This window comes from Felis catus, chromosome E3, assembly GCF_018350175.1.
Source record: "Felis catus isolate Fca126 chromosome E3, F.catus_Fca126_mat1.0, whole genome shotgun sequence".
Classification (NCBI taxonomy): domain Eukaryota; kingdom Metazoa; phylum Chordata; class Mammalia; order Carnivora; family Felidae; genus Felis; species Felis catus.
Genome location: NC_058383.1, coordinates 41,150,941 through 41,176,916, shown reverse-complemented (window position 1 = coordinate 41,176,916; position 25,976 = coordinate 41,150,941). Strand labels below are relative to the sequence as shown.

The following is a 25,976-nucleotide window of genomic DNA, read 5'->3' as shown; positions in this document are numbered from 1 at the left end:
TGGAGCCTGAAGCCTGCTTCGGATTCTGTGTCTCCCTCTCTCTGCCCTCACCCCTCTCGTACTCTCTCTCAAAAGTAAACAAACAAACCAACAAAAAAGGTTAAAATGGTAAACTGTGTGTATTTTACTACTGTTCTACAGTTTTGTTTTTCTTTTGTTTTCTAAAGCCTAACCCTCCAGGAGATGGGGGGTGTAGGCAGGAGGTCCTTCTGACACTCTGCCTCCTAGCAGCACACCCTCACGCTATCTAAGCTAGGGTATCCCTGCCTGCTTCAGACCATTCTCTGCATTCCCCACACGGGACTGCAGAGCCGAGTCAGGCACCCAGGACCCCAGCCCTCATTCCCTCCGCCCCTCCCCTCCTAGGACCACCCTTAATCCATTCGTGGCTTTGCACCAATCTGCCTCTACTTCCCAAACCCAAGACGTATCTCCACCACCCAGCCCGCTTGGTGTCTACGCCACCTACCAAGCCGACGTTTACCCCTTGCTCTCTGGCAGCCTCCCACTGGATGTTCCAGCAAGGCCCCTTCTTCCTGGCTCAGCCTGGGCCCCAGACAAGTGCAGGACACGGACACCCTACTGACACTGCCCTTCCTCCCTGTGGAGACAGGGGGCCAGGGAAAACCTATGCTGCAGGAGTACCCACCTATCCACACATCTTCCTAGAAGGGGACAGACTGCGATACCAGAGTCCACAGCACGGCTACCAGTCACTTCCCGGTGCTGGTGGCACAAGATCCAGACCCAGTGACCATGTGCCCACTGGGCCACCTCTGCACTAAGGGGGTGGGGATGACAGTTTTCACAACTTGGCCATCAGAAGCTCCCTCCTAGAATAAACCAACCCAAAGGGCTGATGGGCTGATTTTGGTCTCTGAGTTCGTGTGACAGAGCAGCTGAGAGCATGAGAACACCACTAGCCTCTCCTGAGTGTGAGTCGAACTACAACCTGATCCCAAATCAGTAACCCCTGCCTCTGAGGACCCTGTGGCTGCCACGTGGATGCCGTCCAAAGGCCTTTCTTCGTCCTTAAGTAACTCCTGAAGGGGGAACTGCAGTGTGGTTCACTGGAGCCAGGCAGGCTGAGGCTATGCTAACAGCACACTAGACCGGCAGTCCTTCCAGAGAAGTGGATGCAGGATGGGGCACCTCCCTCCTCCCCCGCAGAGCCTGCTGTGGTCTGCACTGAGGGGCGGGGCCGGGCAGCTCAGACCCTCAGAAAGGACACATCCAGCCCAGCAGGCAGACAACTCTGCACACCTCGCTCCGCTTGGTCAGGGCGGCAAGGCATGTCAGATGCCAACACTCAAAGTGATGTCTAACAGTAGGTCAGCATTTCTGACGGTGAATAAAGCTCACGGAGAACATCCAGCGTGTCATCAACCATGGAAGGCCATGGTGAAGTCTCTAGAGCACAGGAGGGACAGCAGAGACCCCACCGCAGCAGTAAGGAGGCCGTCTGTCAGATTTATTTATTCCTACTCAACATAACCCCAGAACACAGGAGCAACTCTGTACATCTCTAGAAACTCACAGCTAGCTCCAAAACAATAGAAATTGTAAACTACAAAAGATGAGGTGTATTCAGCAAATATAAAGGGGTACTTTAGGCTGTGTCAAACGTTTAACAGACTATTTACAGGCCCAGATGTAGGCTCAGATCTCGCCAGCCTCCTTCTCCTCCGATCTCCGTGAAGCTGTCTTCCCGTTGGAGCTCTCCAGCCTCCAGTCAGCGGCCCCTCGCTCACTGCGTCCATGCTCCCAAGACTCCTCCCTTGACGCCCGCTCTCTGGAGAACCTGGGAAAAGAGAACCAGAGGCTCAGAGGAGGCTGGCATCCCCCTTCAGGCTGGCTCCTGGGGCGCTGACAACTCGGATCCTCAACACCAGGTTAGGGAAGGCCAAGACCCAGCACACCTGGGGAGGCCCACAGAAGGCCAGAGGGCAGCCGTCTAGTGCCCACGCCACAAAGGAGTGTTAGGCAGCCATGAAAAAGTAACATGTGCAGAGGTTTCTCCCAATAGGGTAAGCTTTCGCTTGAGTGTAAATGGAGCAAAAAACAAGAGTGCATATGAGAAATATGACCCGTTATGTAAACGTGATGGAAAAAAGGCTACAATCAAGCACACACAGTGCTTATCTTGAAGTGTGAGTATGAATGGTTTTTAATTTGTTTTTCCTTGGGGTGCCTTGGTGGCTCAGTTGGTTAAGCGTCTGACTTCTCTCAGGTCACTATCCTGTGGTTCTTGAGTTCAAACCCCACGTCGGGCTCTGTACTCACAGGGAAGAGACTGCTTGGGACTCTCTCTCTCCCTCTTGCCCCTTCTGTACTTGTGCATGTACACGTACATGCTCTCTCTCTCTCTCTCTCAAATAAACTTAAAAAAACAAAACAAAACAAAAAAAACACCTTAATTTGTTTTTCCTCAAACAAACAACAACAAAAACAAAATAAAACAGAGGCAAGAGGCACCTGGTCAGGACACAAATCTCAGGGGCTCTGTGTATGGAGGTGACACTGAGTGTGCAGCGGGTCACAAGAGGGAGCCATACCCATGTAACCACCCCCACAGCCTCTCAACTGTCCTGGCCCTGAATCTACCCGCTGCTCTCTGCTTAGAGCTCCCTGTTCCCTGGGCCCCATTCACAATTCTCAAGGCTCCAACACTCAGTCCCACAGATGCCCAGCCAGGCTCCTGAGGCAAAAGCCTCAGACCCATCCCTACCGGGTATGGCCAACGGGCCCCGATGACAGACCCCCAGCAGACCCTGGGAACACAAAGAGAAGGGGCTCACTCCGATTGCAGCTACTGAAGGAGTCAGAGTAGTTACTTGTATTTCGCACTCCGGTCCCTGGAAGCCCGGCGGTGGCCCCGGCTGTGGCTCCGGGAACGGCTGCGGTGGCGCCGGTGTCTGTCTCGGGACCGGGACCGGGATGACTTCCGTCTCTCCCTGGAGGTAGATCTTGACCTCCTCCGACGCCGGTCCCGGGAGCGCGACCTGCAGCAGACACCCAGACGGCTCTGAAGGCTGTGATGGCCCCATCCCAACAGCCCTTCTCTCTCAGCAGGTCTGACCTGATGCTTCCCTGGCATCTCCCCTTCCCTCCTACAAAAATACAACTGGGGTTCACAATCAATCTCCGGTCAAAGAGAATTATGGCCTGATGCTCCCACTGATGCTTCCCGAAAACATCTTGCCAGGAAACACTCACTGCCCATAGGCCTCAGCAATCCCACCTGACTTCTCTCATTGACAGTGGGTCCCTCTGCTGCACTAAGCCCCAACCAACCTGACGAAGACAGACAGGGTTTGAGTGTGTCCCCAACCAGCCCTGCCCACCGGGTAACAACGGTGAAGCTGTAATGGTTAACTATTAAGGAAAAAATGCACATGGAAAAGGACATTTGACTGAGAACACATTAATGGATCTGCAAACCTACCTCCTGCGATCTCTGGTTCTTGAACCAGACCTGAAAGAAAAAAAAAAGATGAACAATTTCCCCCAAACTGCCCCGCCCCTCACATATGTATGAGGAGAGGTGCCCCTAGTCTACAAGGTGAAGGAGAGTCAGCTTCTCAGAGACTTGTTATTTTCTAGTTCTCAGGCCTATAGCTCCAAGTGCCCCCGACTCTTGATTTCAGTTCAGGTCACAATTCCAGGGTTGTGTGGGAATAAGCCCCGCGTCAGGCTCCGCACTGAGCGTGAAGTCTGCTTCAGATTCCTTCTCTTTCTCTCTTCCTCTGCCCCTCTCAACAACAGGAACAAAGAAACTGAAATCACTATCTTGAAAAGACCTCTGTGCCTCTACGTTCATCACATGGTTATTTACAAGGGCCAAGACATGGAGACCGACATATGGACGGACAAACAAGTAAATACACAACGAAACACTACTCAGCCACAAAAAGGAAGGAAATGCTGCCATCTGTGACGACATGGACGGGCCGTCAAGGCATGATGCTAGGTAAAATAAGTCAGAGACAAATACTGTACGATCTCAGTTATCTGTGGAACCTAAAAAAACTCCCAAACCTCACAGATACAGAGATCAGACTGGTGGCTGCCAGAGGCAGGGGGTGGGATGTGCAAAAAGTGTGAAGGTGGGGGAGGAAAAAAGGGTAGTTAACCTTGCCACATCACTGTAAGGGCACTGTGTATCTGTCAGGAGCACCCCTGCTGGGGGAAGATCTCAGAGGTGAGGCAAGGGTCCCACGTGCTTCCGCACACACAGACACACCCCACCGGAGTAGTGGTCACTTTCAGGTAAAAAGAGACTTACATGTTTTGCTTAATACATTTTTATACTCAGTGAGTCTCTTTACAATCACAACCTGTTAGATGATTAAAGTAATGAAAAGAAACACAGAGGAAACTATAAACGTGATCTGTCCTTTCTGAATTACAAACTAAGAAATTCCTCCAGGAATCCCAGCATCCAGGCCTTTCAAGGAACAGCGAGCTGTGCCCCACGAGAGCGTGGTCTGGCCTCTGGCCTCTTGCCTGAACTCTGACCAGATGTCTCCTAAGCATCTCAAAGTGAATACAGTCAAAGCCAAGTTCTATTCCCCGCAGCGCCTTCTCACCCCATACACCGGTCCCAGTCTTCTCCATTTTCCTAAGTGGCCACGCCAGGCCAGAGAGCAGTGAGGCCGACTTCAATCCCCCTCTGCTTGCCTCGCCACCTCGTACCAGCAAACCTTATCAGCTCTACCCCCACAACACACCCACACCCTTCCCACTTGCACCCGTCAACCAGCAGCTCCTTCGCCTGGTTCTCCTAGGTAGCTCCTCACAGTTCTCACTGCTTCCGCCCCTGCCCACTGGCCCCACAACCCTCAGTCAACACTGGAGTCTACTCAGCCCTAAGGCCCTTTGGCGGATTCCCCCTAGGGCAGTACGGCTGTGTGACAGAACACGCTCCAGCTCCATAAAGTCTCTGCTCCTGCCCGACTGGTCCGCCCTGACCTCATGGGGGCGCGGCAGGTGCCTCTCCCATTGCCACCGCTCAGCCCTCCCTCACACCGTTCCAGGTACAAATGAGGTTGTCACAACTGCTCCTGCAGCTCAGGGTGGCCGTGTACGCACCGCAAGGCTCCTACCACGCCAGCCCAAACCCTGCTCTCCGAAACATGTTGCACATTGCTTATTTTTCTTTTAAGGGCCACTGAGATCCGTAGCTGAGCTCAAGTGCTATGAGCCAGACTGAAGGAAGGAGCAGGGTCTCCCTGGGCGTGGATCCGCCGTGGACTCACCTCCTGCTCAGCCGCTCCTCCCGCTCCCTCTCCTCTCTCCTCCTCAGTCGATCCTGATTCCTCTTCTCCTGCTTTTCAGCCACAGTTTTCTAAATAAACAAGAAATTGGAAAATGAGAGAAGAGCAAGTTACACCAACTAGAGTGTGAACGCTGTTTAACAAAGCACTTTTACGTAATCTCAATATTGATAATTTAGAAATCCAATAGAAACTCTTAAGAAACAGGAACACAATCACCATTAAAGCTTCTTAATGGGAAATACGAGAAAATAACGCTTTTATCATTATATCTTACAAATTCAGTGATGTGTATATTCTAACAGATGCTACAGTTCTAAGTCACAGAAATCTATCTTTTGCCTCACACCAATCCAGAAAGTTATTTTTTTACCCAAAGGAGACTCCACAAACTTTATGGTAAAAAAAAAACACGTCTCTAACCAAACATATCCTGCTGCTTGTCCCTGGGGTGCTGCGTGCTACACTGGCTTTAGACCCAGCCTCATGGCGACAGTAGGCCAGGGGAGGTAGACCCTGAACCCTCAATACTTGGCTCATCAGGCTGGATTGTAAACACGGAGCAAAGACAATGCACAGACAGGAGGAGGCCTTGAGAAACGTTACTACCCGAACACAACTGACACAGCTTAGCTCAAAGCCCTGGGATCGGTCTGCATACTCCCACCCAAGGTCAACTCAAAGCCTTTTGATGCCCCCACCTCTCTGCTGAGTGGAACGAAGCCCTGTGTAGAGTGGAGTAGGGAGACAAAGGGTCATCAGTGTTTTCGTGCTCATGATGGCACAAAGGATGGTCCCACCTTGCTGCAGACTACAGCCAGACACTGCATGAGAGGCGTAGCAAGGACTGAGAGAGAGGGGCCAGCTGTCCTCAAAGCACTCCCAAGGCACGAGAGCCTTCCTGTCTGGTTGCTTCTGGCCCTCCACCCCTGGTTTCACTTGTCCTACACTTGAGCAGGCACACAACGATGGACAGGTTATGGTTAGGGTTAAGGATGGGAGTTTCAGCCCCTTAACTTCCTAAAGGGGATGTGACCGAGCATAGGCCTATGGTCTGGCATTAACTCCTTTCCACATCTCCCTACTTCCTAGACACTATGCTTCCACCCCTAACAAAGAAGGTCTTGCCTCGCTCTTACCCTCAGTGTGTGGCACACCTCTGGGACCAATGTAAGGGACGCCATCTCTGATTAGGGCCCAGAACTCTACCCCTCCCTACTGTTAGGAGGTGCACTTACAAATACATTTTCTGTTGTTAGTTTAACAGCTATTATCAAAATACATTTATGTTGCTTTGGTCAACGACATGCCACTTGTAACTTCAATGATAAAACATGCTTTCTAGATCAAGTTAATACTTAAGTTCTTAAGGTTTTAGGGGGAAAATTTTCAATATACTCTCATCTCTGTTGGAGAAATATGTGCTAAGAAAAAAATAAAAAGTTTTCAGCTATAAAAAAAAAAAAAAATAAAATACCAGGACAGGGGCACCTGGGTGGCTCAGTCAGTTAAGCGTCCAACTGTTGATTCTAGTTCAGGTCATGATGTCATGGTTTGGAAGATCGAGCCTCATGTGGGGCTCTCTCTGTGTTGAGCCTGCCTGGGATATTCTCTCTCTCTCTCTCTCTCTCTCTCTCTCTCTCTCTCTCTCTCTCTCTGCTGCTCCCTTGCTCACGCTCTCTCTCAATATAAAGAAATAAACTTAAAAAAAAAAATACCAGGACAAAATTATGGGATGATAGAAAATGGAAACGTAATTTAAAGGAGAAATGTAAAAGTGCCATTTCCAACTGCTAAGTAGTACATTTTTAGCAGGCATGGTAGTGGACACCAAACTGCTATTTATGTTCTATTGGCGGGGCACCTGGGTGGCTCAGTCGGTTAGGCGTCCGACTTCGGCTCAGGTCATGATCTCACAGTCGTGGGTTCAAGCCCTCTGTCCGGCTCTGTGCTGACAGCTCAGAGTCTGGAGCGTGCTTCAGATTCTGTGTCTCCCTCTCTCTCTGCCCCTCTCCCACTCATACTCTGTCTCTCAAAAATAGACAAACATTAAAAAAAGTTTTATATTTTATTGGCGACACAAATATTTTTACACCTTTCATATCCGTCAACTTGCAAGGACAAAATTCCAACTTAATAATATGTGACGGAGTGTATCACTTTTCAAAATTCTATTGGGAACACAGAACTGAATGCTTCAAGAGCAGACGCTGCCACCCCAGCCCCACCCCTGCTGGTGAGTTCACACCGCACCTGCTGGCAACCCCTCTTCAGGGGCAGAGCTCTGTCCCCCCTGCTCCTTCTGGGGACACACAAGGCTCTCTACCCCGATGGTCACAGGGTCCCAGTCAGGGGCCATATGTCTGTCCCTCTATACTGAATTTCACGTGCGTGGAGGGAAGGCCTGCATAGGAGGCCTAGTACCCCATCCCAACGGTCTCCATACGCAGCAGGGAGGACTCCACCAGTCTGAAAAACAGTTCAAAGTATCTGAAACACGCTCATCCTTCCTTCTGAATGTTCTGCACCCATGATATGTTTTAGAGCCTAACCTAGGAAAATGAGGAGTCTTGGGGAAGAGACAAAGGTGGACAGTGGTGCAGCAGCACCATCCAAAAAAGCCCCACCACATCCGCATCCTCCAGAGAAGGCTCAAAGGCAAGGGCCGGGAAATGTGATCTTCTGTCTAGCCTAACCACTCTCCACACATCCACCTCTGCCCAAGGAGAAAAACGAGACTACTGGCTCTTCCGATCTCCAACCAGAAGTTACTTCAGAGGTGGGCAAGAGCGGTCTGTACCTGGGGACGAGACTCTTTGTTTCCTGTAAACAAGTGCAGACTAAATAAATATCCAAGGTCCCTCTGGATTCTAAGACCTTAGATCTCTCGTGTGAACAAAGTGATGAAATCAGAATACTTCACTATAAAACTCAAGGCACGTTCTTGAGAGAGGATAAAAACACAAGGTTTTCTAGAAGTCAAGAAACATGAGGACAGTCAAGAGACTTGTTTCTCCAGAAACACAACACATTAACGTACCCTCAATTGATCAAGCTTCTCTCGAATCTGAATGAACCCCAAGTGTAACTTGCCCCCGAAGTGGTCTGCAAGGCGACGGTCATTGTCGTGGAGACCAAGGTAGGCTGAACAGACCTCACAGACGCGCAGCTTCTGCTGTTGAAAACTGGAAGCGGGCATGGAATTTCTGTATTCTTCCTGGACAACAGGAACAGATCAAGGACAGTGAGGTACCCAGCACCACAACCAAATATTCAACCCCAAAATGGATACATTTCAAGGGACTATAGGGATGACTTTTAAATAAATAAAAACTACACCACTTACAAGCCTCAGATATTTGTAACCAACTCAATTTTCATCGTTTATTTACAAAATGAACTAACAGTCATGATTCCAAAACAGTAAGAACATTTAAATCTCTGACAAGCAGGGTGCTGGTCTCAGAGGCCAGCAGAGAAGGGGTCTCAGCTACGCACAGAGGAGAGTCTAGGAGGGCCAGAGAAGCAAGAAGGGAGAACCTTCAAAAGGGGCCTTTGAAAAAACAAAGCACAAAACCCAAACCAAAGAAACCAGCAAAACATACAAGAGCCACTCATAGAGACTGTGTCCCAACATCCAGAAAACTGTATACCAATGCAACCCCAAAAACTAAAATGTGGAAGGACAAATACATTAGACCCTCTCTTCAAAGAAGGAAGTATATAATAGAACAGAGCAAACTACACCACCTAGTGCAGCCACTCCAGTCCGAATCCTATTATAAGGAGTAACTCACTCAGCTTCAAAGTGGAATGCATGAAATATCAAAGAAAAAAAAAAAGAAAAAAAAAAAAAGAAAAGAGGGACATGGCTCCTGCCGCTTGTGCCAAAGCTAAAACACTCTTTCCAAACCCAGGTTTAAGAAATGCATTCCAACAGTCACTGACCCTTACTTATGGGATCTTCCATTAATTCACACGTTCAAAATTCCCCGGAAAATGGAGATTAACGTAAGTTACCATGTCATTCATTCAACTGGTGGGCACTCTCATACGCTGCGGGGAGGAGACTAGGTTGGTGCAACTAACAGGTGGTGCAACTGAATAATCTGAGAGCAAGACAGTGCATGCCATTACCAGAAATTCTTCCGGGCGTACGTCCTAGAACACGCTCATACACGTGCCAGCAAACAAGTGCAAGGGCACTTGCTGTGGAGCTGTCTGTAAGATGAGAAACCGCCAACGGACAGTAACACGTCTGTGAAGCGGAAGCCTACAGCAATAACCTGAAGGAAGTTGTATGTAGCAACAAGGAGAGACCTTACAAAGAGTGCTAAGTGAGGAATGCAAGTGAGAGATGTGTATAGAATGGCAGCATTTAGGGGCGCCTGGGCGGCTCGGTTGGGCAGCCGACTTCGGCTCAGGTCATGTTCTCAAGGCCCGTGAGTCCATGAGTTAAAGCCCCACGTCAGGCTCTGTGCTGACAGCTCAGGGCCTGGAGCCTGCTTTGAGTTCTGTGTCTCCCACTCTCTCTGCACTTCCCCCATTCGCGCCCTTGTTCTCAAAAATAAGCAAACATTGGGGAGCCTGGGTGGCGCAGTCGGTTAAGCGTCCGACTTCAGCCAGGTCACGATCTCGCGGTCCGTGAGTTCGAGCCCCGCGTCGGGCTCTGGGCTGATGGCTCAGAGCCTGGAGCCTGTTTCCGATTCTGTGTTTCCCTCTCTCTCTGCCCCTCCCCCGTTCATGCTCTGTCTCTCTCTGTCTCAAAAATAAATAAATGTTAAAGAAAAATTTAAAAAAAAAAAAAATAATAAGCAAACATTAAAAATATTAAAAAAAAAAAGGCAGCATTTATTTGGGACTTTTTATTTGTATTTTATTTTTTTTAACGTTTATTTATTTTTGAGACAGAGAGAGACAGAGCATGAACAGGGGAGGGGCAGAGAGAGAGGGAGACAGAGAAGCTGAAACAGGCTCCAGGTTCTGAGCTGTCAGCACAGAGCCCGACGCAGGGCTCGAACTCATGGACTGTGAGATCATGACCTGAGCCGAAGTCAGACGCTTAACCGACCGAGCCACCCAGGCGCCCCTATTTGGGACTTTTTAAACACACAAAGCACACAACGCAGACACACACACACACACACACACACACACACACACACACACACACACACAGAGTTTACAGGCGGTACACATGCATAATACCAAAGACAAAACTGAATGCACAGTAACGTCTGCCTCTGAGGAGGGAGAGAATGGGACTAGAGGGGGAAGGACTGGGAACCTGAATTTCCATTATGATGTGCTATAACTTTTTTTTTTTAATGTTTTTATTTATTTTTGAAGGAGAGAGACAGAGAGTAAGTGGGGGAGGAGCAGAGAGAGAAGGAGACACAAAATCCGAAGCAGGCTCCAGGCTCTGAGCTGTCAGCACAGAGCCCGACGCGGGGCTCGAACTCGCAAGCTGTGAGATCATGACCCAAGCTGAAGTTGGACGCTAAACTGACTGAGCCACACAGGTGCCCCATTGCTAAACAAAACCAAAAACCTTACTCAAAAACGTAAATATGCTGGGCACACGAATATCTGTGATATTCTGTCCCTTTCTAGTTTCAAAACTTTGAATACCACCACCTCATATCTTTAAAAATAAACTCTATGCCTAGTTAAAAAAAAAAAAAAGCCAATCTCAAAAGGTTATGTACTGTATGACTCCATCTACATAAGATTCTTGAAATAACCAGAATATACAGATAGAGGACAGATTGGTGGTTGCCAGGGGTCAGAGAAGTGGGTGTGGCTACAGAAGGATCGTGGGAGGGATCTCAGTGGTGATGGACTTTTGACTATCAACATCCTTTGTGATACTGTACTACAGCTTTTCAGCATGTTACCACTGGGGGAAACTGGCTAAAGGGTACATGGGATCTCTCTGCATAATTTCTTGAGACTACCCAACACACCCACCCTTGTCCACTACTAAAAGCAGAAAGGAACCCACAGGTGCCTTATTACCTTAGGTCAGCACTGCCCAGACCTGCCCAACACCACCCTGTCTTTCCCAGTGGTTTTAAGAAAGTGGTGCTGCCTCCTGGGGACACCCTCAGTGATGCGGATGGAGGACAAATGGCCAGGGCAAGGATGCTAGGAGTCCTGGGCACGAAGAGCCACGCATGCTACATTCTGCTCCTGTGTGGGCTGTCTGCAGACATGCACATGATGAACCCCACATCTACAATTTTTTATGCCTACATACAAATCTCTGAGCCATCCTAAGGATTTCTGGTGTTTGCTCGGCTCTTAGAAGCTGAAAGAGCTGGGACACAGGACGTACCAACAGGCGACAGAGCTTCCCACTGGACAGAGCTGTCAGGACTCTCCTACATGTACACAAAAATTTCCCATTTCAATATACATCGGTTTAGATCCTACATAAGGATGTATATACGTGATTTACACTTGTATAGATACTCAGGGACTTAAATTCTGTGCAGAACGCAAGATTTAAATATACATGCAATTTCCTGGATATGGATCTACTCTGTAAACCAGGAAAGACTGTTTGGAACTCTACCAACTCATACTAACATGGCAATGCCACTCAAGGTAACACCTGCAACTGTCACATTCGCAACCCATCCATCTTTTACCTTGAATACATCTAAGCATTTACATACAAAACATCCATCTGGGGTGGGGGGTGGGGGAGAACGCCTGGATGGCTCAGTCAGTTGAGCATCTGACTCTTGGTTTCAGCTCAGGTCATGATCTCACGGCTGGTGAGCTTGAGCCCCATGTCGGGCTCCGTGCTGACAGTGCAGAAACTGCTTGGGATTCTCTCTGCCTCTCCTCTCCTCAATCTGTCTCCCTTAAAATAAATAAAAATGCTGGGGAAAAAAACTTGTTTACAAAACATCCATCTGGGGCACCTGGGTGGATCAGCTGGCTAAGTGTTCAACTTTGGCTCAGGTCATGACCTGGCAGTTCAGGAGTTCAAGCCCGAAATTGTACTCCGCACTAACACTGCAGAGCCTGCTTGGGATTCAGTCTCTCTCTGTGCCCCTCCCTCACTTGTGGTCTCTTTCTCTCAAAAGAAACAAACTTAAAAGAAAACCCATCTGTATTGTGAATTTTCTCCCTCTCATGTTCAAGAATGGACCATATCAGCTATATATGTCACTAAGCAGGTGCTGTCCTGCCAGGGGTATGAGGCATTATCTTGGCACCACCTTCCAGGAGATACCTTAAAAGTTGGAGATGACCCCAACCCCAGCACAGCCCTGTCCTGAGTAATCCTTCTGCTCCCTGTACTGACTGCCTCAGTGGGCATCGCTCTAACACCAACAGGCCCCTGGCGCTATCCATGCATTCAGTTAGTCATTACGGAGCTCTTACTGCGTGTTCATCACCATGCTGAGCCAGGTGTAGAGAGATAACCAAAGGGGACCTGACAACTACATGCCATCTGCTCACCTCTACCGGCCCCCACCACTCTAAGAACCGTCTCAGTTCATAGGTCTCCACTAAGGGGACTCCCAGGACCAAATTACTCTACCTGGAGACCCTTGGCAACACAAAGTCACTCTCAAACTCAGACCCCATTTCTTTTTTTCTTCTTTAAAGAATTCTTTTATTTATTCTAATTTTTATTTATTTGTTTTTTGAGAGAGAGATGGACAATCTCAAGCAAGCTCCATGCCCAATATAAAGCCCAACACGGGGCTCGATCTCACAACCCTGGGATCACCACGTGAGTTGAAGTCAAGAGTTGGACCCTCAATGGACTGAGCCACACAGGTGCCCCCAGACCCCATTGCTTCTAAGCACCAGATTTCCTCAGAATGAAACATATCCATCTGTTCACATACTCTTCTCTCTGCACCCCCTCCCGCCTCCAGCACTGTCTCCACAAGAAGGGCATCCTCTGGCTTGTTCACAACCAGAAAGTATCTGGCACAGAGCTGGAGCTTAATGAGCATGTGTTACAGGAACACAACCATCCCACCTCCCTCTGACTCTACTGTTCCCACCATTCTCAAAGCCGACATGAGCCATTTCCCATTCCAGGGGTAAGGACTTGAGATCCAAAGCATATCTGATGGACACAATAATCTAGGAAGAACATGGTTGTCAGTGATACAAACAATGAGTCCCTGACTCATTTTTTCCACCGCACATCCTGGCCTGGCATCCCAACCAACACCACTTGGATGCTACCCTCAGTCTGCACAGGTTCTCCCTACGAGAGATGTACTGTCGCCAAGGACACCCAGTTTTCATTCTCCAATATAACTCTGACCCGCTCATGCCAGCTGAGTAACCACCACAGCCCAGCAACCTCCTAGGGAGCCAGAGGATCAGAGAGTAAAATGACACCACTCTGGGGGTGCCTGGGTGGCTCAGTCGGTTAAGCGTCCTACTCTTGGTTTTGGCTGAGATCTGAGATCATGATCCCATGGTTGTGGGATCGAGCCCCACAATGGGCTATGTATGCACTTACCCAGAGTACAGTGCAGAGTACAGCTGGGACTCTCTGTCCCTCCTGACTTATGCTCGAGCACTCTCTCTCAAAATAAATAAATGAACATTACAAAAAAAAAAAAAAAAAAAAAGAAGACACCACTCCAGTGACTTCACTCTCAGGACTGCATTCTGCATATAGGTGTTATGCTCAGGGCTGGTAAGGGACTGGTCTGATGTCAAACGAGTGTCACAGGGGGGCAGAGCAAAGGCACAAACCCAACTGTGCACAGACTCTAAATCCTACAATCCTATCCATACAGCATCTTATTTCCAACTTCTTTCCAATATTCAAAAAATTGAATGCTTTAATTTTAGCCCAAATGGTGAATCTTCTGGGGTTACTAAGTTTCCTCTTTCTTAAAGACATTTCCCACTAACCTCAGCTTCTTTTTTCTTTGCACGGACTTTTTCCACTTCCATCAGAATTTTCTGGGATTCATCAACATTTCCTTCAGCTCCCAGCTGCTCAGCTTTAGCAAGAAGTTTTCCGATTTCTTCATTCAACTCATGTACTTTTTCTGCCTAAGGGAAGACAGAAATAATCAGGTAAGCAGACATCTAAAACCAAAAGACTAGAACAAAGAGAAAGTGAGTGGTTCTCTCGCTGTTCTTCTGTTCCGTTCCACTGGAATTAAAGAGAACAGCAAGGATCCTCACTGAACGCATGCAAAATACAGAAATTTTGACATCCTTACTAGCACTGTTGTGACCCTGACCTTAAACTAAACCTGGCCACTGCATCCCAGTAAGAGCATGTAAGACAGTAAGAGCATGTCTGTCACTTCCAACGTGGTGGTCAGGGTCATCACGGTGGTCATTTTCTGGGCTGTCTCTTCTCACTTCTATCACAACTCAACCTTCTGGGTAAAGGCCATAAAACATCCAGGTTTAAAGGTATAAATTTGTACTGTAAGCAAAATGCCTAATCATTTGGAATTTAATTTTAGAAATAAAGTAGCACCTTTGGTCCAGTTATCAACTGCACGTATCTTAAGTGATGCCTTTACAAAACTGAAAGTAAAGGACACCACAGAGACTTAGTTGTGCTGAAAGAGGGGGAGCAGAGGAGGGATGAACCGATAGGCCAGTTACACAAAGATCTACCTCCTTTATTCTGCGGTATAGGTGCCCCACAAACTAACCATTTCTCAACTAGCTTTCCCCCGTTTCCTATTTTATGTGGTGATGTTAAAAAACAAAAAACAAATGTTAATGTCTCCCAGGCATACCTTCGCAGAAACTTCTGCACTGATCTCCTCCTGTGTCTCTGCCAGTCGCTTCTTGGCAAGCTCAGTTCTCCGATCACACTCGGCAATAAAGGACTCCAAGTGATCCATTGCCTAGCTCAGGAGAAGCAGTGAGCTATGATCAGTTACATGCAGGGCCTTGGAACCCATTTATTCAATAGGACATACACTCCTGGGTTGGTTTCTTAAAAGCCTGTAAGTTCAGCGGGAAGATCTTAAACTACACTATAGCCAGCACGTCCATAATCACATTAAACCAAGGGGCTTTGTTAAACCAAGACTCAGAAGCATGGTCTTCTCATCTGTTTATTTCTAAAATTTGTAAAAGGACCCCCATCCCTCAATAACATTTCCAGGAATTTTTTTAATTAAAACACTTGGCCATAATTAACAGCGTTCTCTGAGGGGCAGGAAGGGTGGACTGAGACTAGTAACAGAGGCCCTCTGCTGGTGAGCTGTGGGGGATGCAGATGATGTACTCACTGGTCTGTGTGAGCCACGTAAATATTATTCCCTCATGTTCTGAGGGTAGAGTTCCCCCTTCCACCTCAAAACAAAACAATAGAACAAATATTACTGAGAGCTGTGAGTATGGTTAGTTATTGCCTACGGTCTAAAGTAGCAGGAAAACTGGTTACTACTTACCCAAAGAGATAAAGGAAAAGAAACTCTAGATACCTAATTGCTCACTCTGAAGAGTTTGTGGGAAACACTAAAATACACTAATTAATAAGCTGCTTCGTAGGTTTTAGGCAGTTAATCTGTCATGACCAGTCAAAGGCTCCAGCGTAACTTCAGATAAACACACAAACAGATGTGTCAGGCTATGACCAGTGATTAGCACCTCCTAACTCACACCCACAAGTCAACTTGCAAATGTCGGCATTGTGTTAAATATGACAGCAACAGAGTTTAGAACAGGATGACATGACTAGACCATGTGAACTATCGCCAAAAAATACAAACCCAGAACAAACTCTGGGTAGAGTTCCTAGAAAGCAGATGGAAGGCCAACAGACCAAGTGGTGAGAATCTATGTCCCTCTGCCCAAAGATGGCCAGGGGAGAGTAGGTCAGCTGCCACAGTGGGATGGATAATAGGGACACTGGAGAGGGTTACTGTCTCCTCTAGAAATCTTAAATCCTCTTTTCAAACAAATGCTTACTTGGAAGTAGGTCAAGACAGAGAAGAGGCTCTGTGACGATGCCAAGCCCCCCCAGGTGCTGAAGAAAGGTTAAAGCCTAATCATCCACTGAGGCCAATTCCCAATTTCACTCCATGATTTTGGAATTCAGGACCTTTCGTGTTGTTGGCCATCCAAATATTCCCCGATGTTTCGCTACATTTCAATCTAACAATCAGGAAAGCAAATGATCATCATGTGTCTGCATGCAGTGTACTTCCTGGAAAGATGTAGAGTTGACCAACTCTGCTGACAGGGTGGTAACTTACCAGGATCAAAGTGCCAGCAATCTGATACAAGTCCCATGCCACCTGTGCTCACATGGGATAATGGATCCCAGTAGACCATCCTGAATCGCCCCAGGTTCACCCACACAGAGGTGTCAAGTCTGTGGTATAGTGTCCCTCCGTTATATACCCAAAAAGAGCAATCTCCCCTGAAACAGACCCACGAATCTACACATCAGGGGTCAAATGGGCAAGAGACATCTAATAACCCTGCCAAGGCCTTACCAATTAAAGCAACCAACTGCAGCTTCAGCAGAACCTCAATTAGCTACAGACTCACACATCTGATAAGCTAAAAACTAAATAGGAAACCTCACAACCCAAAATAGGCAGACCACAGGGACATCCTTTAACTGCCACATTCTTTAAAAGACGATGCTTTGTTCTACTGCTTCTTCTCTTCAAAGTGCTTGTCAAATTCAGATTGATTCCTAAAATATATCAAAGAGGAGGTTTAAATAATTTTTCTTAAAAAAAAAAAAAACAAAAAAAAAGGTACCCAAGTCTAAAAATTAAGTCCTAATCACAGCCCACAATTGACCAGAACGTGACCCAACCTCTGTGGCTTAGGAATGGTACGAGGAAATATGAACTACTGAGGGTACCTGAGCACAGGGCTGGTGTACAATTGGCACAAAAGTCTGACTGCTGCTGAAGGCTATTTGCTGCTCCCAGCCCAGCAGAAATGACAGTGGCCAGAAACAAGCATGTGCCATCAAGGAGACAGGTCACAGCACACATGTGCCCCTGTACTGTGTGACATGTCCACACATGCCTTAAAAGAGCTGCACAGAAACTCTGAAAGTCTCCATTTCCCAGGTGAAAAAACTGAGGTACAGTTTCCAAACTACTAAGTAATGGCATCAGGGTGCAAGAACCCTTGTGGCTTGGCTCCAAAGTCCTTACACCCAATCTGCACAACTGTGAGGCAGTCAGTACCAGCCCAGTTCACAGATGAATAGGAAAAGTTAAAAGAACTTGCCCAAGGTCACAAAGGGATTCTAATTCAGAATACCTGACTTAGCAAATACAACTGTTACACTGTCATCTGTAGCTAGAAAAAGTAGGTATAATCACAACTGGTCTCCTATGGGATATTAAAGATAGCTTGGAAATTTAGTTGATATGGTGTGTAGTTTTTGGAAACCTGTGAAGTAAAACATCAAAAAGCAAGACAAAGGCGCCTGGGTGGCTCAGTCAGTTAAGCATCCGACTCCTGAGGTCGGCTCAGGTCGTGGTCTTGAAGTCGTGAGATGGAGCCCTGTGCCAGGCTTTGCACCGGTAGTGTGGAGGCTCCCTGGGATTCTTCGTCCCTCTCCCTCTGCCCCTCCCCTGCCCCTCTCCCACTTGCATGCATACACTATCCCTCTCAAAATAAATAAACTTAAAAAAAAATTTTTTTTAAATAGGAAACAATTTGAGGAAAAAATGATCTCTACTGAATTTAAAAAATAAAATTTTTTTGTTTTTTCAATATATGTATGCTAAAGGAAAGTGTTGCTCTGTAACTTTTTCATTGGCGAATATGTTAATATTGCGGTTTATTTGCCAGTGTTCAAGTTGAGAAATGTTATTTATAGAGATGACCTAATAGCAAACATATTATATACCCATTTCCTAGGAAATTTCTGAATAAAACACTTTCAAGAAGTCAAGGCCTGGCCCTGGCATGTCAGGCTGAGGCTGTGGTAGGCTGGGAGCCTGTGGTGAGAATGGGGAGGCACCTTCTCCCAGATAAACTCCCAGAGGCTCCAGCCATCAAGCTCAAGCTGAGGGTCTAGGCAGGATATACCTACACAAAGAAATGCTTTTACAACAACCCCATCAGGACCACAAATAAATACCTTTTTATACCTCTGACTGGCGAAGACCCCAAAATTTGGCCACTCACTGTTGGCAAAGGTGTGAAATGGAACTCTTCTACACTGCTGGTGGGAACATTCATCCCTCCGGAGAACACTATGGCACCATCAAAATGAAAGATACCCTTCTGATCCAACAGTTCTGCATCTAGGAATCTCTCCCAGATACATGTATACAATGCCAATGTGTAATGCAGCACCATGATCATCAATAAGGGACTGGTCACATAATGTAGATATCCATGCTTTGGAATACTACGTAGCCACAAAAAGGAATAAGGAACTCTATACAAAGATACACTAACAAGGAGAATAAAAAAAAAGGGGTAAGGATAGAATAAGTGTATAGTAGACTGCTATTTGTGTAAAAACAAAAGAAAAAAACAATGGAATACAGACATACTATCTGCTTCAGGTATGCACATAAGCTCTAAAGGAAACAGAACACTTAACTGGTTACTTCTAGAGGCAACCAGGTGACTGAAGAACTGAGCAGGAGAGCGGTTTCACAATGTACCTTCTATACTTTAAATTTTTGAACCTTATGAGAGTTCTACATGTTTTTACATTGCTAAGAGATGCTGCACCTTAGTGAAGTAACTGATCTAGGCAACTATCCTCAACTGTGCTTAAAGCATCAGGCTAAAGGCTGAAGGGGACCTTCACGACCAAGAGATAAAGGGTGTCTGTACCGACCAAGCCCACAGATCACTGTGCCAGCTGAGGTGATACAACAGGAAGGGCAAAGCTCTACCTCTGAAATCCTCCAGTCACAAAAGAAAGTAAATCTGATTATCAAGCCTCCAGATCTAACTCCTAGGGTACAGGAATTTCAAAGATAACATGTTTTAAAACATGTTAAAAAAACATCATGAGGATACAATCACCAAAGTTCAGGAGGAGACTTTAAAAAAATTAATTTCTTCAAAAAGATTTAAAAAGACTTACAAAGCACTCTAATGTATAGCCCTTATTCTGAATCCTAAGTCAAACAAATGAAACTGTAAAAGAATCCTTTTTGAAGCAATCTGGGAAATTTGAACACTATCAAATGGTATATTATTTTTTAAAATGACTGTTTTTAATAAAGTCTTCAACTTCTAGATATACTCTTGCAGTATTTACAAATGAAATTCCATGTCTAGGAGTTACTATAAAATAATCCAGTGGGGGCACCTGGCCGGCTCAGTTGGTGGAGTGTGCAACTCCTGATCTCAGGCTTCTGGGTTCAAGCCCTATGGTGGCGGTAGATATTACTTAAAAAATAAAATCTTGGTGTGCCTGTGTGGCTCAGTCAGATAGTGTCCAACTTTGGCTCAGGTCATGATCTTGCAATTCGTGGGTTCGAGCCGTGTGCTGGGCTCTGTTCTGACAGCTCAGAGCATGGAACCTGCTTCTGATTCTGTGTCTCCCTCTGAATCTGCCCCTACCCCACTTGTGCGGTCTCTCTCTCTCTCTCTCTCTCAAAAGTAAACATTCAAGGGGCGCCTGGGTGGCTCAGTCGGTTAAGCGTCCGACTTCGACTCAGATCACGATCTCTCGGTCCGTGAGTTGAAGCCCCATGGGGGGCTCTGGGCTGATGGCTCACAGCCTGGAGCCTGCTTCCGATTCTGTGTCTCCCTCTCTCTCTGCCCCTCCCCCGTTCATGTTCTATCTCTCTCTGTCTCAAAAATAAATAAAACGTTAAAAAAAAAATTAAAAAAAAATAAACATTTAAAAAAAATAAATAAAATCAAATAAATAAAACCTTACAGGCATCTGGGTGGCTCAGGCGGTTAAGCGTCTGATTCTTGGTTTTGGCTCAGGTCATAATTTGTTCGTGAGTTTGGGCTCCGTATCAGGCTCTACACTGACAGCGCGGAGCCTGCTTGGGATTCTGTCTCCCTGTCTCTGCCCCTCCCCTGCTCACTGGCTCACTCTCTCTCTAAAAAAAAAAAAAAAAAAATTAAAAAAATAAATAAAATCTTTAAAAAAATCCAGTGGGGAAACACAAGAAAAAAGATGAAACAAGAATCTTCATATCAATAATCACTGAAAGAATTGTTGCACAGGAGCTGCACTGGGAGACAGAACCCAGAAATTTCATTATAATATTCTGTTCAGTTCTGTATCTTTAGAACTTTCCCTTACCACATTTTAATTTTTATTATTTAAAAAAATTTTTTTAAGTTTATTTATTTTGAGAAATACAGACAGCGTGAATAGGCAGGGGCACAGAGAGAGAGAGAGAGAGAGAGAGAGAGAGAGAGGGAGGGAGGGAGATTTGGAAGAAAGTTAAGGCAAGACGAAACAGCTGGCAGTGAACTCACCATTCCCAAGGCTTAGTGAGGGGTACAAGAAAATTCATTATATGATTACATCTACTTTTGATAATTGAGATTCTCCGCAGAAGTTTAAAAAAAATTCCCTGGTAAATCAACCTTTGACTTTTTTTTGTAGAGAAATAATCCATTTAATCATAACTTTAAACTGTTAGAAGTTCGATGAGCAGGACTTACTACCTCCTTTTGGCCAGCAGAGCCTCAGAATTCTGACCCACAGCAAACCCTTGACACACAGGCTTCCAGCAAATGCTCCGAAACAGTCTGCTAAAAACCTAACCCACCAAGGTCAACTTGTGCCACTTAACCAGCAAGCTGTCCCTTTTGAGGCATCTGGCTAGATTGGTCAGAAGAGCATGCGACTGAAGTAGGGTATAGAGATCATTTAAATCAAAACAAGAAACGAAAGAACCAAGTTGTTGCTTTTAAAGTGTTTGCCTCCCTGCATTTTGACAGATAAGAGACTTGAGAGGCAGAGAGAGAGGGGGAGAGAGAATTGACAGTGTGGAGCCTGATGCAGGGCTTGATCTCAAGATCAAGGATCAGGACCTGAACCAAAATCAAGAGTCAATGATTAACCAACTGAGCCACCCAGGTGCCCCTGCTTCCCTGCATTTTAAAGCAGTACTAAGTGACTGCCTCCAGGGAGGGGAGGGCACACTCTGTGTTTTAAAAGCCAGATCTACCAATTCTCTGATTAAGCAGTATGTGTTCAATGAGACACCCCCCCCCCAAAAAAAAAAAAAACACATATCAAACAACCCCCCCCCGGCCCCCCCAAAAAAACTATAGATGAACTCTCTAGTATACACAATTTTGTACCTTTGTCTTGCTCGTGACATCACAGCAATTCTAAGTCATTAAATAGATTTTATACAATTTCGAGGGCAGCCTATGACATGAGTTCTGTGTCCAATTTTCCAATCTTATAAACAATCCTACCATATTTGTTTACCAATGACTGCCTATATTTCTAATTACTTCCTAAGAATGGAGATTTGTAAAACTAAGTCACAAGGTAGAAATACACACACACACACACACACACACACACACACACACACACACATATTTTGTTAAGATCTTCGTTTTGAGGGGTGCCTGGGTGGCTCATTCAGTTGAGTATCTGACCACTGATTCTGACTCAGGTCATGATCTCATGGTTAGTGAGACTAAGCACGGAGCCTGCTTGGGATTCTCTCTCCCCACTCTCTCTCTCTGCCCCTCCTCTGCTCACAGATGGTTGTGCTTTCTTTCTCAAAATAAATAAACTTAAAAAAAAAAAAAGATTTTATCTTTGGGGGGCCTGGGTAACTCAGGTGAGCGTCTAACTCTTGATTTCAACTCAGGTCATGATCCCTGGATGGTGGGATAGAGCCCTGCATGAGGCTCTGTGCTGAGTGTGGAGCCTGCTTGACAGTCTCTCTCTCCCTCTTACCCTCCCCCCACTTACTTAAAAAAAAAAAAAAAAAAGATTTTATTCTTAAGTAATCTCTATATCCAATGTGGGGCTTGAACCCACAACCCCAAGACCGAGCTGCACACTCCACCAACTGAGCCAACCAGACACCCCAAGATAAAAATAGTTTTTTTTTTTAATTTTTTTTTTTAACGTTTATTTATTTTTTTGAAACAGAAAGACAGAGCATGAACAAGGGAGGGTCAGAGAAAGGGAGACACAGAATCCGAAACAGGCTCCAGGCTCTGAGCTGTCAGCACAGAGCCTGACTCGGGGTTCAAACTCACGGACCGCGAGATCATGACCTGAGCCGAAGTCAGACGCTCAACCAACTGAGCCACCCAGGCACCCCTAAAAATAGTTCTAAATTTTCATTTCTGCCTATTATTGTGTTAGCTAACTGGACCTAATGACTATATGTGACACCGAAAATGTAATTTTTTCTTCTCTCCTCCCACAAGAAATAATCACTTAAGAATTTGGTATATACTGGGATGCCTGGGTGGTTCAGTTGGTTAAGCATCAGACTCGATTTCTGTTCAGGTCATGATCTCACGGTTCATGGGATCAAGCCCTGTGTCAGGCTCTGTGCTGACAGCAGAGCCTGCTTGGGATTCTCCCTCCCTCTCTGCCCCTTCTCCACTCGTGAACATGCTTGCCCTTTCAAAATAAATAAACATTAAAAAAAAATCTGGTGGGGTGTCTGGGTGGCTCAGTCGGTTAAGTATCCGACTTTGGCTCAGGTCATGATCTCACTGTGAGTTTGAGCTGTACTGACAGCTCAGAGCCTGGAGCCTGCTTTGGATTCTGTGTCTCCCTCTCTCTCTGCCTCTCCCCCACTCACACTCTGTCTCTCTCTCAAAAATAAACATTAAAAAAAATTTTTTTTTCTTAAAAACTGGTGTATACTTTTATTTAATAATTTATTTAATTTTTTATTAAATAATTAATAAATAATAATAATTAAATAATTATTTATTTAATTTTTTTTAAACTTCATTCATTTGTGAGAGTGAGACAGAGCATGAGTGGGGGAGGGGCAGAAAGAGAAGGAGACAGAATCAGAAGCAGGCTTCAGGCTCCGAGCTGTCTGCACAGGGCCCTATACCAGGCTCGAACCCACGGACTGTGAGATCATGACCTGAGCCGAAGTCAGACGCTCAACCAACTGAGCCACCCAGGCACCCCAAAAACTGGGATATACTTTTAAAAATTGCATTAAGATGCATATACAAGAACACAAGTTTCATTCCCACCAAACAGGACAATTTGGTAAGTTTCCATTTTCTTCTTCACATCATGTATCTTCTATGATCTACAACTGTGCAGTATTTCACTTTATTGTGACACAACTACTTTAGCCCCTCCAAAAACATCCATGTTTGGGTATCTCCATTTTTCCACTAATTCAAAATGATGCAATGAACACCTTCCATCTTCTCATACACACGCAATGTTCTTGTAGGACAACTTGCTACAAATTGCTTAGAGGTGACTCAAATCTCTAAGCGCTTTAGTTTAATTATTTTTAAGGTGTCTTTATTTTTGAGAGCGAGACAGCGTGAGCAGGAGAGGGGCAAAAAGAGAGGGAGACACACACACACACTCCTTACATAACAAAAATCGTTTAAAATACAACTCAAACACCTGTTATCTTTAATATATTTGATAAAGTTTTCAACATTAAAACAAAACACATGTTCTGAGTTTGTGGTCAGTTGTCCCCCAATAGGCCTACTGCAGGGAGTCTGACCCCTCTGCCAGCACCATTAATTCTGGCAAATAACAGTGGGCTTCAGACACTTCCAGAGATTTTGGTAAATGGTTGGCCTATCTAATTACTGCCAACATGGAGATTCTACCAAAACACTGGATGAGGTACACAAAAATATAAGTTACTAAGAAAAAGCAGAATAAAGGGTGCCTGGGTGGCTGAGTTGGTTGAGCATGTGACTCTTGATTTTGGCTCAGGTCATGATCCCAGGATTGTGAGATCGACCTGCACATCAGGCTCTGCGCTTAAAATTCTCTCTCCCTCTGTCCTGTTTCCCACTCTCGCACACACACATTCTCTCTCTCTCAAAAAGAAAAGAAAACAAAAAAAAAGAAAAATCAGAACAAATCATGGATTAGAGGTGGTTTACAACCTATGACAATGAAACCCGTATTCATCTCCTAACAGTGATGACCACACCACACTGCAGCCTTTCCAGAAACCAACCTCAAGATGGGCACCTGGGAGCCGTTGGTCCCAGGCCTCCGGCTCGGATAGTGCAGGGGCCGAACGGCAGGCTCGGAGGCCAGCACCACCATCAGGTCTTCAGAAGGCAGCAGCAGAACAGGGACAGCAAGAATTAGCATACTGACCATATTTGGCCAAAAAGCTTCTGAGGGGTTCTGCTTCTCAAAATTGCAATTCTGACAAGAAGTACCACAACTAGCCTTTCTGATAAACCTGTTCATCTTGAATCAACTATCTTTAAAAGATCAAAGTGACCTCCGGAGAGAGCTACTGGATGGCTGGTCACAGAAAGGGGAGACTTTTCACCAGAGCCTTTTAGACTTCTGGAATCTCCCACAGTAAACATGTATTACCTACCAAAGAGATTTAAAAATTGGTTTTCATCAAATTAACTTAACAAATCTGTATTTTGAGAAAAGCCTTTATCTTCCCTAAAAAGTTTATACTGGAAAACTAAGGAGATGAGAAGTTATTTTAGGGGCGAGGCGCCTCTGTGGATAAGTTGAGCATCCGACTTCGGCTCAGGTCATGATCTCACAGCTCGTGGGTTTGAGCCCCGCATTGGGCTGTGGGCTGACAGCTCAGAGCCTGGAGCCTGCTTCGGATTCCGCGTCTCCCTTTCTCTCTGCCCCTCTCTTGCTCACGCTCTGTCTCTCAAAAATGAATAAATGCTAAAAAAAAAAAAAAAAAAAAAAGTCATTTTACAGGCACCTGGGTGGCTTAGTCAGTTAAGCATCAGACTTTGGCTTAGATCATGACCTCACAGTTTTCAGTTTCATGAATTCAAGCCCTACGTCGGGCTCTCTGCTGGAAATGCAGAGCCTACTTTGGATCCTGTTTCCCTCTCTCTGCCCTTCCCGCTCCTCAAAAGGAAAAAAACATTTAAAAAAAAGTTATTTTAGCTTGGTATCGTAAAGTTAGGCCACTTTTAATTACTTTACTTAGAGTAATCCGTGTACATCCAGTGTTGATATGTATAAATTAAAAACTCAAAAGGTGAGGCATGGGCATCATTATCTTAAAACCAATAAAGAAACTTTTAAGGTAAAATCTCCCTCTTCTCCCTAACACCTAGAGGTGTCTTCTTAGCTTCACAGAACAACAGTCCACTGTGTGACAGAATAATATATTTATTTTTTTCTTTTTTAAGAAGATTTTATTTTTGTGGGGCGCCTGGGTGGCTCAGTTAAGCGTCCAACTCTTGGTTTCGGCTTAGGTCATGATTGCGCAGTTTGTGGGTTCGAGCCCCATGTCAGGCAGGCTCTGTGCTGAGAGCGCAGAGCCCCTTGGGATCCTCTCTCTCTCTCTCTCTCTCTCTCTCTCTCTCTCACACACACACACAATAAATACATAAATAGATTAAATAAATACACACACACACATATCCAATGTGGGGCTTGAACTAACAACCCAGAGACCAAGAGGTGCACACTGTATGGACTTAAGCCACCCAGGCACTTTGTGACAATTTATATAACTAGTTCTCCATTAATAGTTGCATTACAGCCTCTTTTTTTTCCCTTTAAAAAAAAAGTTGCAATGAGCATCTTTTGCATACACATTTGCACATATC

At 45.7% G+C, this 25,976-nt stretch overlaps 1 protein-coding gene across 4 annotated transcripts in view; it reads right to left on the bottom strand.

Annotated features, from left to right (window-relative positions):
- Window positions 1–1,450: 1,450 nt before the first annotated feature.
- LUC7L (LUC7 like) overlaps window positions 1,451–25,976 on the bottom strand; it is a 44,963-nt gene continuing 20,437 nt past the window's right edge. For 2 of the 4 annotated variants that reach the window (XM_023246769.2, XM_023246772.2), the window contains exons 5-11: window positions 15,032–15,142; window positions 14,181–14,324; window positions 8,317–8,493; window positions 5,259–5,347; window positions 3,446–3,475; window positions 2,835–3,002; window positions 1,451–1,801 (exon numbers count right to left, since the gene is read on the bottom strand). In XM_023246769.2, the coding sequence (XP_023102537.1) occupies window positions 1,660–1,801; window positions 2,835–3,002; window positions 3,446–3,475; window positions 5,259–5,347; window positions 8,317–8,493; window positions 14,181–14,324; window positions 15,032–15,142 (861 nt within the window). In that variant the 3' untranslated portion in view covers window positions 1,451–1,659. Of the gene's footprint in view, window positions 1,802–2,798; window positions 3,003–3,445; window positions 3,476–5,258; window positions 5,348–8,316; window positions 8,494–14,180; window positions 14,325–15,031; window positions 15,143–25,976 lie in introns of all 4 variants that reach the window. The other 2 variants (XM_023246770.2, XM_023246771.2) reach the window with 2 other exon arrangements.